The 14,977-nt window shown below is 36.2% G+C and overlaps 4 protein-coding genes across 8 annotated transcripts; 2 read left to right on the forward strand and 2 right to left on the reverse strand.

Moving 5' to 3' along the window:
• The first annotated feature begins 2,178 nt into the window (after nucleotides 1-2,178).
• Nucleotides 2,179-7,766, forward strand: LOC8265693 (carboxyl-terminal-processing peptidase 2, chloroplastic). 2 transcript variants are annotated; one of them, XM_002518154.4, is made up of 12 exons: nucleotides 2,180-2,623; nucleotides 2,709-2,858; nucleotides 3,743-3,825; nucleotides 3,976-4,184; nucleotides 4,990-5,058; nucleotides 5,231-5,349; nucleotides 6,102-6,177; nucleotides 6,249-6,290; nucleotides 6,629-6,737; nucleotides 7,149-7,246; nucleotides 7,329-7,422; nucleotides 7,515-7,766. In XM_002518154.4, the coding sequence occupies exons 1-12, from the start codon at nucleotides 2,236-2,238 to the stop codon at nucleotides 7,638-7,640; spliced, it is 1,563 nt and encodes a 520-aa protein (XP_002518200.2). In that variant the 5' UTR covers nucleotides 2,180-2,235; the 3' UTR covers nucleotides 7,641-7,766. The 2 variants fall into 2 exon arrangements, 1 of the variants encoding a protein (XP_002518200.2); XR_001535172.3 differs by lacking the exon at nucleotides 7,515-7,766 and having other exon boundaries at nucleotides 2,179-2,623; nucleotides 7,121-7,246.
• A 569-nt stretch (nucleotides 7,767-8,335) lies between these two features.
• Nucleotides 8,336-10,186, reverse strand: LOC8265692. The gene is made up of 2 exons (XM_015718575.3): nucleotides 9,699-10,186; nucleotides 8,336-9,153 (listed from the first exon to the last, which is right to left on the reverse strand). Exons 1-2 carry the CDS (start codon nucleotides 10,107-10,109, stop codon nucleotides 8,635-8,637), a joined length of 930 nt encoding a protein of 309 aa, XP_015574061.2. The 5' UTR covers nucleotides 10,110-10,186; the 3' UTR covers nucleotides 8,336-8,634.
• A 125-nt stretch (nucleotides 10,187-10,311) lies between these two features.
• LOC8265691 (small acidic protein 1) lies at nucleotides 10,312-14,399 on the forward strand. 4 transcript variants are annotated; one of them, XR_007217278.1, is made up of 3 exons: nucleotides 10,312-10,592; nucleotides 11,515-12,191; nucleotides 12,282-14,399. XR_007217278.1 is itself a non-coding variant. In XM_048378964.1 (2 exons), the coding sequence occupies exon 1, from the start codon at nucleotides 10,382-10,384 to the stop codon at nucleotides 10,568-10,570; it is 189 nt and encodes a 62-aa protein (XP_048234921.1). In that variant the 5' UTR covers nucleotides 10,312-10,381; the 3' UTR covers nucleotides 10,571-10,592; nucleotides 11,515-12,290. The 4 variants fall into 4 exon arrangements, 2 of the variants coding, with proteins under 2 accessions (XP_048234921.1, XP_048234922.1); XR_007217279.1 differs by having other exon boundaries at nucleotides 11,515-11,752; nucleotides 11,901-12,290; XM_048378964.1 differs by having other exon boundaries at nucleotides 11,515-12,290.
• LOC107261175 (probable leucine-rich repeat receptor-like protein kinase At1g35710) lies at nucleotides 11,813-14,019 on the reverse strand. Its single transcript, XM_048379273.1, has 4 exons — nucleotides 13,683-14,019; nucleotides 13,253-13,519; nucleotides 12,473-12,609; nucleotides 11,813-11,983 (listed from the first exon to the last, which is right to left on the reverse strand). Exons 1-4 carry the CDS (start codon nucleotides 14,017-14,019, stop codon nucleotides 11,813-11,815), a joined length of 912 nt encoding a protein of 303 aa, XP_048235230.1.
• Nucleotides 14,400-14,977: the final 578 nt, after the last annotated feature.

Here is a 14,977-nt window from a genome sequence, read left to right on the forward strand (position 1 = left end):
ATATAATTAGTGGGGTGATGGGTTTTTGATTTTTTAATTTTTCTGGCTAATTTTGCCCAAACATTTACATGTGAGCTAGCCAATCAGTTTGGCAGGTTGGCTTCCTGTAACTAAATGACATCAAATTGGACAAAAAATGTATGCAGAAGAGGATTGACATCTACTGCTCGCACTGTGTAGCTGCCAAATGAATTAGCTGATGGATCAAGAAAGAAGCTTCGAATGAAAATGGGATCTCCACTAAGACTAAGCCAGTTCCCACGAACTGCTGCGGTGGGTGCAGGGTGTGGTCTCCTTGTTGCCTGTGATGAAAGCAAGATATCATCACCTTTGAATTGTCGGCGATCACTATTTGATTGAACCCACTCCCATTGACTCAGCTTCTGAGCTAGTGTGTTCATTAAACATATGAAAATGAGAACATACGTAGATACAATTAAAAATCAACAATGGTGTGAATTCTTTTTGCAATAAGCATCCGAATCTAACATTTTCTTCTTCACATTTGAAGATGGATGGATCCCTTGAACAAGAAGGGTACTTTAGATTGTGAAATAGTATTAACGGATTGCTGCTTTGTCATATTGCAATCAACCTTTATATCCTAATGCCATACCCAGGAAACAAAATCATTGCATGTATATATATGATCTGATATTGGCTAGGGAAAGAAGAATCACAGAATGTGGGCATAGTTGGAAAGCAACTTTCTTCTTTATTTCTTTTCGAAATGGCTCAAGTGGCCTCCTCCTTGTTCTATCTTCTACCACTAGTCACTGGAAGTACAAAAAGGTAAACTAATTATTAACAACACACATTAATCCCCAAGAAAAAGGGCACTCCAAAAAAGCTATAAAGTAAATAAAAATAAATAAATAATAATAAAGCACAGTAGCTTGAATGAAGGAGGTCAGTCAAATATAAGGGCTATAAAATAAAATCTAAAGCAGTTTCAAAGGTTGGTATGCATCAATGTCATTCTTGATATTTATTTATTTGTTTATTTTAAGAGAGTTGCTTTGTTGACTATGCAAAATATATAGAAGAAAAGTCATAGGCTTTTTCTGATTTCAAATGTACCTTTCTATGGTGTACGGATTCAGCAATGTATATTGGATGTGATTCTGATGTTTTTCTATGGCTAACATAAAAACTAAGGAAATGGAATGAAATTGTTACACCGGTAATTGCTATTTGCTTTTTATATTTTATTTTACTAGTTATTTTTTAATATATATTCTTTTGTTTTATAATTTTACGCTAAATATTTTTTCTGTAAAATTTTTTATTAAACAACCGTTGACTAGTTTTGATTTTATACATAAATTTTTAATATAAATATGTAGAATAAAAATATATATTTTTTAAATATTAAAAATAACTAATATAATATTAAAAAAACACAATAGAAAAACAGTAATTACTCTCTTCTTGCAATAACCTCTATTTGTGAACAGATGAGCTAAGTGTGAAAGATTTTAATTATTTTGTCCTTCATTTCATTTAGAGGACTGCTGAAGATGCAGTTGACTTGGTCAACAAAATTTAATATAGACAGTGTCATTTCCAAGGAATTAGGTAAATAATAAAATTTAATGCGTACGACTTTTATTGTTGGTGCAAAATTTGTTATAAAATATTTTAAACCATCAAATGAAAATTACACTTTTTTTTAATATTTCTTTAAAAACTAAAAAAAATTCTCACAATCATAAAAATCAAATCAAATTAATTATAAAATTCCATTCCTATTGATTTTACTTCCGATTTTAAAGGCTAAATTAAATAAATCCTTCCATTTAATCATTTATTGAAACAGCTGATCATATGTTTAATAAGTGAATCAAAATGATATTTCGGTATGACCTCCGACGACGTACGTAATTGTAAAACAATTATCTTCATCGGTTTTGTGTTCTGAAAGGATTTTGAGATGAAACTGAAATTAAATGATTGTTCCCAAGAAACAAACACAAGTACCTCAGTCATTACTGTTCAATCTTTCCACTGAGTTAAGTCTGTCTGTTTCTGCTCCTTTAAAAAGCCCATCTTGTAAACCTCAGACATTAAAGAATAAACCAAATCCGAACGAAACTCCAACCATTTAGATTGTTTTAGATCCTAAAGCCATGTAATGAATGCTCTCTAGCCCAGCCCACTCACTCTCTATAATGATAAGGAAAACAATAAAAAGAAAACCAGTAACTGAAATTGTGGGGCTGTCTATGCCTTGCCATGGCGGTCCTTGCAACCTCTGCTGCTACTCTCTCATCCATTTCTCTTCACCTCCTTCTTTCTAACAGTAACATAAATGCTAATTCTCTTTTCCACTCCACTATCCATCGGATAAACTTTCATTCTTTCCAAATTTACCCCTTGCATTTGAAATCAACAACTCTACAAGTCCGCTTTTTACGCCCGACGCCTAAAATTTGCAGTGACTATAATAATAAAGTAGTAGCAGCTGCTAGACATCAGCTACTCTGGCTTAATCCGACACCCTTTCCGAGTAAATGCGTGCGGAATATAGGAAAGAAAGCATCCATTCTTTTCGTAAGATTGGTTGCTGTTACAATGCTTCTTGTTACTTCAGTTTCTGTTGCTACCAGCAGTGCTCCTGCTTGTGAGTTTTAATTTTGATTTAGTCAATTAAAAGTTTTATCTTTCTTTTAGGGATTTTTGTTGTTAATTGTTGCTGTGTTTTACAGGGGCACTAAGTGAAGAGAATCTATTGTTTTTAGAGGCATGGAGAACAATTGATCGTGCCTATGTTGATAAGACTTTTAATGGACAGAGTTGGTTTAGATATAGAGAAAATGCTCTGCGTAATGAACCTATGAACAATAGAGAAGAGACATGTATGTATCGTTCCCGTTTCTTTCAATTCATTTACATATTTTTTTTGGTGGGTTGCTGTTTTCTGATTTAATTCCGTTGCGTTTATCCTAATCACTGAATTATGGCTTGATTGACCTTTAGTACGGTAATAACTAGCTCTAAATTGTTACTTTTAGTAAATGTCTACTAGGGCTTTACTGTTGTCATGTTTATTTATAGTTTTGATCCTTTAATGAACTTTTTCCTATTCTTTGATGTCGGTGACCCTTATTATTTATCTTTTAGACACGATGTTTGTATCTGTTCAATGATAGTTCTCTCATATTTTTAAGGATGTGAGCGGTTCTGACCTGTTGGAATATGCTGTGGAAGGGTCTTAAATTCACGTTCCATAATAGACTTACTGATATGTCTCAATAATTTGCTTATATATACCATCATTTTAAAATTTTAAAATTTCAAAATTTATGTTTTACATTTTGCTAAAGACTATTACTTTCTCATGCACAAGCTTATGAACATTGACTTTTTTCGTCACTAGCAAAGACATTGCATTAACGACCCCCCACCCCCTATGCCTAAATAAATTGAGTCTGTATCAATTTATACTATCAATTAATCATTTTGATAATCTATGGTTATTCAATTCAGGGAGAAAGTTTCATTCTTCGTCCTTTAATGAGAGAGTTAAATAGCTGTAAGAAAAAGAAAGAACGTGCTTATTCATAAATTGGTAATTTGCACCTATTTGCAGTATAGGCAGAGAACCATATCTGACTGCTTCAATTTCAAAGCAAAACCATTTATTGACAAGTCAACCTTGCTTCATCTATTTGATAATAGTTAAAGCATCGCACTTGTAATGCACCACTTTACTAAATCTTATTGGCTTATTTTGAAACAGATGTGGCTATAAGGAAGATGCTTGCCACATTGGATGATCCTTTCACTCGTTTTCTAGAGCCTGAGAAATTTAAGAGTTTGCGGGTACGGGGTATTCTCTTATATTGAAATTTGTTGCATTTTGCTTTGAATGTTTGGAAGCCTGTATGCAGATTTGAATTCCACTGCCTACTGCAGAAGGATATAAATTTGACATTCTTATTTAAGATCTATTCCTATCTTCTCTGAAGGCAGTCTGGAACAAAAGGTGCTCTTACAGGTGTAGGGCTATCAATAGGCTATCCTACAGGGTCTGATGAATTACCAGCTGGACTTGTTGTCATTTCAGCAGCTCCAGAAGGTCCTGCAAGTAGGGCTGGCATTGTATCTGGGGATGTGATTTTGGCAATAGATGATTCAAGTACAGAAAGGATGGGCATATATGATGCAGCAGACCGACTACAGTACATATCTTGGCTTATAATTCTTTTCTTTAATTCTCTAATACATTATATAGGCCTCACCTTTAGTGGAAGTATTCTCCTTTATAGGTCACTATAGTACAGGTTGAGTCTTTAATTTATTGATACTTCTTCCTTGGTCCAGTGCAGTGTTTCTCATCGATGAATATCTTGACATTTAAGCTGTTTATTTGTTCCCAAATGAAACTTATCCTTCACTCTCTCAAAATTAGAAGGTAAAGTATCACAACTAGGTGATGCACCAATGAGAAACAGTTACTAGTCAAAGGGAAAATGTAGAAGAAGATCATATAGGGCATGTTTTGGTTTCGAAGCATCCCACTAAGTATTGCTATGGGTTGAACGAGATTAAGAAATTGGATCTTATCGATATTTAGGTTGGAATTGAAGTTTCGTAATGCTCAATATGTGTCCATTTGTGATGTTGCCTGCTTTTGAGTTAATTCTTATCTATTTGTGAATCATCAGAATTAATGACATTTGCTTTATAGTTATTCATGGCTATTAGTGTTGTTGCTATTTCATGTCTTCTTTAATATGTAATCACAGTTTGGCGATCTAAGAAGTTATAAAGCATTGCACCTTGAAGAACTAAATTCTAGTTTCCCGCCCAAACCCCGTCTCTAGAAAAAAAAAAAAAAAAAAATTGAAAAAGAACAGAAAGGACAAAGACCGGAAAATCTTTTATGCCTCTCTTTCTCTCTCTCTCTCTCTCTCTCTCTTTATATATATATGTATCGCATTTTTCAATATGTCGATTTTCCTAAGCTACTACAGTTAATTGTAGGGGACCTGAAGGAAGTTCAGTGAAGTTAACCATTCGCAGTGGACCTGAAACAAAGCATCTTGCTTTAACGTAAGTTTAATCATTCCTTGTTTAATTGACAACTTTTTTGATGAATGAAATTTGTTTCTACTCTATTTATCATTTGTGCTAATTTGTATTCTGCTGCTGCAATTTAATGACAAGATTAATAATTAGTTTAGTTGTAGTGGATTTAAAACTAACCGAGTGTTTCCTTTTCCAGGCGAGAAAAGGTGTCTCTAAATCCGGTGAAGTCAAGACTCTGTGAAATTCCTGCCTCAGGGAAGGATTCTCCAAGGATTGGTTATATCAAACTAACAACATTCAACCAAAATGCTTCAGGTGGGTTGATGTAGTTGTATGTAAAGCAGTTGGACCAAGATGTTGCTCATGATTCTCCCTCTCGCTCTCTCGCTCTCTCGCTCTCTCGCTCTCTCTCTCCACTAGGAAGCTTCTTGGATTATTACAAATGGAGAAGTTTGTTGGTAATCAATGAATGTATCTGGTGTCTTAATCCTTTTGGAGAGAGTTAATGTGTCTTAATCAATGAACTTGTTTATACATATATGATCAATATTTGTGTTTAATATGGTAAAGCTACTCTGCAATTGTTCATTGTTTGTGCCTTGAGATATTTAAATAGTTCGAGTGAGCTGTTTTGCACAGTGTGGAGCTTTTATTTTCTTATCACGATGAAACAAAATGTAGCTTCATTGAAGTTTTAATGTGGCCCTTGAAACTTTCATTTTGAACATTTAAATCATTTAGTTTTATTATCTTGCAAAGTTGAGTTTTTGGCAATTACTGCTAGAAGTTAATAGCTCGGTGAGACTTGAATGTCAAGAAAACAAATTTTTTTCCTGGGAAAATATGCATAAAAAGTAGGAATTTTTTGGAAGCAACTAATCATCCCCATTACTTCCTAGAGTGAAAAATATCACAACGAATGCACGTAATGACCTTGGATTCTGGAAGAGTCCAGTGTCTAGCAGATTCACTTCTCTTCCTTGTATCCTGTGTCTGTTTGTATGTACAAGATGTTGAAGTTACAAAATGTCGACTTAACAAGCATGTATACAATTTCTTCTTTCCAGGTGCTGTAAAGGAAGCTATTAGCACTTTAAGGAGTAACAATGTTGATGCGTTTGTGTTAGACCTTCGAGACAATAGGTGATTAGCTTTCTACATGCTACATTTTGAATTGGTCCTTTGGCAGCTTTCTGAGCTTAAGTTTTCTGCAGTGGGGGTTTGTTTCCAGAAGGTATTGAGATTGCCAAGATTTGGTAAGTCAATTCAGGTGGCTAGATTTAAACATGCTACATTTAGAACTTCTAAATATGTTTATATTGAGATTCATGGCAGATTATGTTCAACTGGTAGCTGATATTATTTTGTAGTGGTACACTTAATATAAATTTGGCGCCAAATACTTTAATGTATACGGCAATAGATATTTAGTTTCACTTTCATTTGTAAATTTTGTGTTTTCTCATAGTTCATTTAGAATAAGGCAATAACAGTGTGTATTACCAATACTAAATGTCAAAAATAATCAGCTGTTACTTTCTATTTGGTTCAGGTCATTCACTTGTACTTATTTCTGTTAATTGCTTTCATTCAGGTTAGACAAAGGTGTAATTGTATATATTTGTGATAGTCGTGGTGTTCGAGATATATATGATGCAGAAGGAAGTGGTGCAATTGCAACTTCAGAACCCCTGGCTGTACTGGTATGTTATTTTGTTCTGTGTTCTAAGTACGCCTATATTTGAATTTTTAGAAACTTGGTGTCTTTGAGTTGACAGCTGTGGCTTCAACCTCTTGTTCACTTGGACTTTTAGCAGTCGCAGATCCTCTTTTCTTTCTCTCATTTTCTGATAACAATATCCTGTATTACCAAACAAACTTACTTTTCTTCATGCTTCTGGACTTGTACATTTCATTCTAACTATTGCTCCAGATGTATTAATTCTCCACTTGCCACGCCATACCGTCACCATCTCTCAGTGTGTAGGATGGGATATCCACTTTACCTATAAAGGGTTTTTTTACTGTTAGATATATGCGCAGGTTTTGCATTTTGATCAGCAAATATTTGAACTGACTCCAATAGTATCCCTCTCTTATTGAGTTTCAATTAGGTGAACAAGGGAACTGCTAGTGCAAGTGAAATATTAGCTGGTGCACTAAAAGACAATAAACGTGCGGTGCTGTTTGGAGAACGCACATTTGGCAAAGGGTATTCGCTTGAGCCTCTATAATTTATGGCACTGATGAAGAATGTTATTTAATTCTAACTGGTGTATTCATCCTATTTGCAGCAAGATTCAATCAGTTTTTCAGCTGTCTGATGGCTCTGGCTTGGCTGTTACAGTTGCTCGATATGAGACACCTGGTCACACTGATATCGACAAGGTCTGTTATGATGCTATGCATCTAGCTCAGTAGATCTGTTTGGACATACATGCTGCCTTTTCATTCACATCAACTTTTTCTTTGCTGTGTAGGTTGGTGTTATACCGGACCATCCCTTGCCAACATCATTCCCCAAGGACGAGGAGAGTTTTTGTGGCTGTCTCCAAGACCCTTTGTCTACTTGTTATATCAATAGAGTCCAGCTATTTGCCAGATGACCAATTTGTTTTCTTTTTTGACATTTCCTTTATGGAAGACACAGAACTAAAGATCATCATAGTATGTACTATGTAGTTAAACGGTCCTTGGTATTTTCAAATTTGACCCCATGCTCCATTAAAATTGGTTTCCGAGTCTGGAAGTTTCTTGGCAGTTCCTAAGGACGACGCTTCTGCACCTGAGTTATCGGCCCCAAAACACCAGCTAGTGTGTAAGGAATGATAAAACCACCTGAGCAATATGTTTGTAGTCTCTGTATCATTAATAATTTTTTCAGTGATCAAGGCTAACATGCCCAACTGAAAAGGAAGGTGAAGACTTAGAATCCAAGAATAGATTTAATACGATTTGGCTTAAAGAGACACCTCATTTCATAGATCCCCCACAAAGGGAGTTCAATGCACATTGCTTCACATGCTGTCTTAACAACAAACATGACTTGCCTTTTCTTCTTAAAAACTCTTAAATTCCTAAGTTTCGGAACATCAAGTGCGTTGAGTTTAGAAGTTGCTTGTTGAAAATACACATTTTGGTGAGATATGTGTTAAGTTGCAGGCAGCAACTCCGTAAAGAAAGGTTAAAAGCGCAATGATGAGAAGATGAAGACAAATCTCAATGCTGCCTCGTGTATGGATACAATATTTTTAAAAAAATAATTCATTGTTTGGTAAAATACACAAAAAAAATTGCAGTGTAAGGGAAATTTTGACAATAATCCCTACATGGTGACGAGATGCCACCAATATGATTATTAGGTTTACTATTATTTAATCAAGACCTGTCCAATTCCAATGGCATGGGATGTGCTCAGAAAAAACAGAGACAAAGAACTCATTTGGACTCCTGAACTCATGCTTCAGCATTGGAAGAAAAATCCATCAAAACCAACACTCCACATTTGATCGAATAAGCCAATTCATTTGGGACCGTTTGGGACTTTTGCTAAAACACGAGCAGTTTCTTGATATTTGTGTGGTAAAAACTAAATATTGGCTAAAGCATTTTTGTCCAAGAATCTAAAAATGGGAAAACAGCAATCAACAATCTCAACAGCAAGGGTGCATCGCTCTTTCTCTCTCTCTTACCTAATTGCCCACTCATTGATAGTGTTCTTTGAGACTGACCTGCCCTTCGAGGTTGGCGTTGCTTGGATTCCATTTCATCCAGCTCATCCCATCCACCATAATAGGGTGCCTCTTGGCTTTCTATATTAATCGAACCATTATCATTACCTATCCAAGACCGAATACCCTTTTTTCCCTTTACACTCTCCTGCCTTTCTTCTTCTGTTTCATTTTCAGCATCACTTGGAGAACTAACAAATGGTTTCCTCCTCTTTCTGGCCTTGTGTTTTGGCTTACTTTTTATTCTCCCCCACAACTTGTTAAACACAAAACTTATGACTGATTGCCCTAGAGGGAGTGCTAATGTCATGAGGAAAGCTTTGGGGCCGCTAGCTATGAGCCAAGATACGATGATGGGTGGAAGCGCCCAGCCATAGGATTTGAATACCTGCACTGACCAATGAGCAAAACAATTGGAACATATCGGAACTATTTCGAATTCAATTCTCTTCTAGAAACGCCAAAACTTATTTTGTAATTTGCATAAAACTATTAGCTCCACACATATCAATTTGAGACACCGATGGAACCTAGGAAAAAATATCAAATGGATTAACCCAAAAAGAGAAAAGAAATCAACATCATCACAAGCTTTCCTTATTGAACAAAATTAAAGAATGATACTAATGACTAAAAACAAGACTAGTATGCATGTGGGACGAGTAATAACGGCAATCAAATAAAATAAACATTTGAAAGTAACACATCGATACAATAACACAGCAAATAAAATTGTTCATGCTTGTTAATATCTTTAAACTATCTAAAGCTAAAAGCTACCTTCAAGAACCGAAGTGCCATTTCGTAAACACAATTGGTAATAACGGCAATCTACATTTAATTGATTACGAACATTATCAAATCTTTAAGCAACAATTCAGAAAAAGAAAGTACTAAAAAATGCAAGCAATTGGGAATTAATTATTTATTTACCTCAAGAATCCAAAGGCTATCAAGATATTCTTCAAAAATCCCATAAGCTTCTTCTTCCTGCATAACTGGCGGCTTATCGGACCACCACCGCCGCTTCTTGCGCTTCCTTCTAGAAGTTTCTACTTCTTCTTGTCCATCAAAACCGTCCTTTTCTCTAGTTCTTTTATTCTTATCTCGAAACTTGAATTTGAATTTCTGTGACCAAACAGTTTTAGCACTGGAATCTTTTCGGTGACTGTACCTAGTTGCGATTATAGAAATGTATGGCTTTTGAAGAGTAAAACGCGAGTAGAAATTTGAATTCTTCAACGGTAACAAAGTTTTTTGACGGCGATTTATAGTGCCAGGTTTAGTTAACAAAAGTAATCCGCCACCGGAACCGCCGGTAGCACCACCACTCGCCATTTGCATCCACCAGTACCCCCAGCAGAAGCGGAGGTGCTACGTTGCTTCTCCATTAGCCACTTTCTCATTATCCTTCTATTATTAGTTCATTTGTTCTGAAAAAAAGGGCGCGCCTTTTATGAAATGACGTCGTATTGTTTTCGTTTTATTTTTTTTATAATTTTTTCTTACGACGTCGTATTTCTTCAGAGGATAGTCTATATAAACCCTAGCCCGACGATGTTAAATCCTTGGAAGAGTTGGAAGCCGTGGAATTATCTAGAAACGGAGAGAGAGAGATGAGGCCGATGCAGATGGAGTTCTTTGCTGACATGGACGAGCAAGGATCGTCGGTAGCGATGGACGTGGATGACGTGGACCCGCTGGAGATCTTTGGAGAAGGCGTAATCAGTGTCGATAACAAGCTCGCTGATGCTGATTTCTTCAATAATTTCGAGGATGATTTTGATGACTCTGACATCAATTGATGCCCTTCTGTTCTATTGTAGGGTATGTTTGGATTGCTCCATATATAGAGTTCTAATGAAGTGGTTATTAGCCTAATTAATCACATTTGAACCTTTGTATTCCTTGTTTCCTACTACGATCTTAAATTGCACTATAATCCATTTACATCACTGCTCATATTTCATTTGCTTCTATGGTGTATGGCAAGCTCTGAAAAGAAAATTGATTTACCCTTATTTTCTCACTATTCTTCTTGTTATAGAAGAAGCCTGCTTTTCAGCTTTCCAACGAGCTTCGTATTCACAGATTGAGGCCACTGTTTTTAACCATCAAAGTTGCGCTTGTTATTTGAGTTACCTACAAATATTTTGTACAACAGGGGCCTTATAAATTAGTACTTCCTAAATGGGATGAAGTTGGAAGTTTTTATAAATACAGAGAGTTTGGTTTCACCCTAGTCATACAATCGAGAAACGCTAGCTGGTTCACCTATTATAATAGGTGACAGTGATTTAATTTTCTTTCTCTTGTATAGTGATTAATTGTGGTCTACATTCGTTTGATTTCTTTCTTATGAGAATATTCTCTTGATATAATGATTCAGTTATGTCTGCAAGACATGCTTGCTGAATTGTGCGTGTTCTGCCAAACCAAAGCTATACGTTCTCAAAGTGGCAGCTAGTTATGATCTGTTTATAAAACCAGTTGGCTAGCTAGCTTTCTTTGTTCTTTGGATTAATTTCCCTGAGGTTTAACTTTAATAGGTATTTGAAGCCTCTTGAACCACTCTTGATTATTTTGTGCTCTTGAAATTTCCCAATTTGATATTTAATATTTATTTTTATATATCATCATGATCAAGATGCACTGGAAAGCAAACAGATGGGTTACATTAAGAATGCAATTCACTGAAAAAAAAAAAAACAAAATCAGAATATTTGTGCTAATGCTACCATGTGAAAAGGTGTTGACAGAGTAGGCTTTGGAGATGACAACTTGTGAGAAATTTTGCTGCATGGTTGGCCGTGACTGCGGGCTGGTATCAAGGCAAGCAAATGCTACATTTGCAATATTGACCACTGCCTCTGCTACTTGATTTTTGGAGGATGAAGGCGTTGGTCCAATACATCCTTTAGTAGAATCTCATTTTGATGGGCAGCTGATGATGAGGAGGAGGAGGAGGAGGATATGGACGTGATGAGGTCAACTTCCCATCATTACTTCCCATGTCACTACTGCAAAGCTGTACACTATTTGTTGAGTCAGCCACACACCAAAAATGACTCAATCATCATCGTTGATTCTGGCGACCTAGCTGAACCCGTCTCATAGATGACTTGCTTGATGCAGGCGACCCAGCAGTTGGACGGGTCCAACCGACCCAGCAGAACTTTTACCCATCTCGATGCAGGCGACCCAGCTGCAGAACCCGTCTAAATGCAAAAATCGTCATCATTGTCGATACATGCAGCAAGCGTCCCTTGCCCTCTAAGTCTCTAACCTCGCTGTGACGCTGTCTTACTTCTTCTTCTTCTCTAACCAAGCGCGAGCGACTCTTCTTCTTCTTCAAACCTGCTGCTCGGGTTTTATTCTTCACATATTAATAGCAACATCTAACGGCGAGCGAGATTGGTCGGCGATGTAAGCCCTCCTTTTCATTTTGTAAACAAAAAAAAAAAAATTATTGAAGGCACATCTGTTACTGACTCGACAAATAATTATCCAATTCAGAAACATATGTAGCAAGTGATGTGTTATTCTTCATAAATCCGGCATCCACATCAGCAAATTAGTGCCGGATTCCTCATTGGTACTGGCGGAAGATACAGAAATAATAGGAGTGGTACAAAAAAAAAACAAATTAAAGGTTTGGTACCATTTGGAAAAAAGTGCGAAGGATTGATACCAGCGGCGCATTTAACCTGCATATTGTCATTCAACTTCAGAACCAATAATGGCATATCTCCCGGTTCCTTTGGGATCTCTCCTACTAATTTATTGGAGGAGAAGTCAAGCACCTGCAGTTGAGTTGCTCTGGAAATTCCAGGTGGTATGATACCTGAAATTCTATTATTAGAAATGTTCAAGCTTGTCAGACTTTAGCACTGCCCCTAATTTTATGATAGCTCACCGTACAAGTTGTTGCAAGTGAAATCAATGTATTTTAAGTACGGATATATACCAAAGTCTTCTGATATGTTTCCTCTAAGTTGATTCTTTTCAAGCCGAACTCTAACTAAGCTGGTGCAGTTCAAGGTCTTAGGAATGGGGCCTGTGATATTGTTTTCATTCGCAGTCAATATGCTAAGCATTCCTCCATGCACTTGTTTGGTGGTAGGTGACCAAACAAATTGTTACTGATCAACCCAATGAAGTTCAGAGATGTAAGATTATTCAGCTCTTTAGGTATCTGGCCAGTGAGTTTATTTATGTTAAAACTTAGATGACCAAGGGATCTGAGTTTTCCTATTGCATAAGGAACAGGCCCTGAGAGCTCATTCTCAAATAAATTGATGATAATCAAATTGTTCAAATTTCCAACGGAAGCAGTTTTCTACCTGTTAGGAAGTTTCGTTGCAAAGAAAGATCATTGAGTGAATTGAGAATTCCTATTTGTTGAGGGATGGATCAGGAAATTCTAATTTCGTTGAGCCATAAATATGAAAGCTTGCTCATATTTCCTATAGGCAATGGAATGGAACCTGAGAGAAAATTCTCAGCAGCTGTGAACCATTTGAGAGACCTAAAATTTCCTATTTCCTGAGGTAGGGATCCTTCTATTTCGTTCTTGTCTAGGTACAAGATTTCAAGACTTGAAAGAAGGCCCATCCCAGATCGAATGTTTCCAGAGACATAATTATTACTCAAGTCGAGATACAACAGTTCTGACAGGTTTCCTATTTCTTGAGGGATGGAACCATTTATCTCATTCTCCCTCATATAAATATAGTCAAGGCTGGAGAGAAGGCCTATATGAGTTGGAATCTCTCCAGACAGATTATTGAAACTTAAGGCTGGTGAGTTTTGTAACAATGGTGAGGTGGGATGGAAGGGTTCCATAGAGCGAGTTATTATGAAGATCTAGCTCAAGTAGGTTAGGGAAGGAAGAAAAATCCAGATCATGGAGCGTACCTCTCAAATTGCCACCACTAACAGTGATATGAATGACACTTCCGGACTCATTACAAGATATTCCATCCCAGTTGCAGGGGCTACTAGAAGAAGAATTATAAGGCCAGGTGGAATTATCAAGCTTCCATGATATGAGAAGAGAATGAATTGGATACTGAAGGCTGTTTTTCCATTTGAGAAATGCCTCTGCTTCTTGTCCTTCTCCAGTCCAAGAAGAAGAAGAGGAAGAAGAAGAAGCAGAAGAATGGGAAACAGAAAGCAACAAAGTGATGGAGAGGAGAAGTTGGAATGAAACAGACTGATTCTTGAAGAGTGGTCTTCCTAGAAAAGTTGCCATCATTTGGAGCTGCTTAAAGGAGTTATGGTGGTGGTGTCAATGGATGATTTAATGTAGTATCATGAGGATTTTTACAAGTGGTGAGAGCAAAGACCATCTAATCAATCAGAGTAACATAATAAGAGGTGAAGCTTTCTTGATGAATAGTAACTTAGTGAGAAAACATTAACCAGAGTTTCATAATACAAATAAAACTTAATTATCATTCTGCAGAATACTTGGGACATTCTTGATTTTCCCACGTGCTACATACTTACAATGAGTAGGTAGAGAAAAATAAGATCACTGCTGAACACCTGGTTCTTACTGTGTAAATGTCTCTTTCAAAAATAAAGGACGGATTATGCGAGTGAGCTATTGACACATCGCATTCATCACAATAGTATTTCAGTATATGCTTCAGATACTTGTACATGTTTTTTGTTTTTGTTGAAGTCTTGCTTTTATGTTATACAAATGGATTATTTATCTATTCATTTTTAAATTTATAAGCCAGAAATAACTTTGTCTGTCCTAAATTTGGAAACAAACTGAGGAAACGTTATTTGAGCCAAATAACAGGTGGTCCTGTAGCCAGATAAACCTTATTTATATGAGTCAAATAACGTTTCCTCATTTTGTCAAGAATTCCTGCATGTTCTTCATTTTTGAACAAAATCAGGAAACCTTTTTCCTGTATCAATTTCCAATCCTTAACAATGAAAGAAATTTCACTTTCGATATAATATGTTAATGTGGTCATTTTAAGTTTATATTTTTCTTGGTTTATGTTGAAAGACTTATTTAATGAATTAATATTGGTTCATACAGAGGAAAAGAGTACAATTGATTTATCATCTGCCTCCTCTGTAGGTGCCAGATCCCAACTGGCCAAAAATACTGTCCACTTGCATTCAACATTGCTTCAATTTTCATTGCAATAATTCCATAGTGACACCTGATATTCATGGCATCTAAT

This window comes from Ricinus communis, chromosome 9 (genome assembly GCF_019578655.1).
Source record: "Ricinus communis isolate WT05 ecotype wild-type chromosome 9, ASM1957865v1, whole genome shotgun sequence".
Lineage (NCBI taxonomy): Eukaryota > Viridiplantae > Streptophyta > Magnoliopsida > Malpighiales > Euphorbiaceae > Ricinus > Ricinus communis.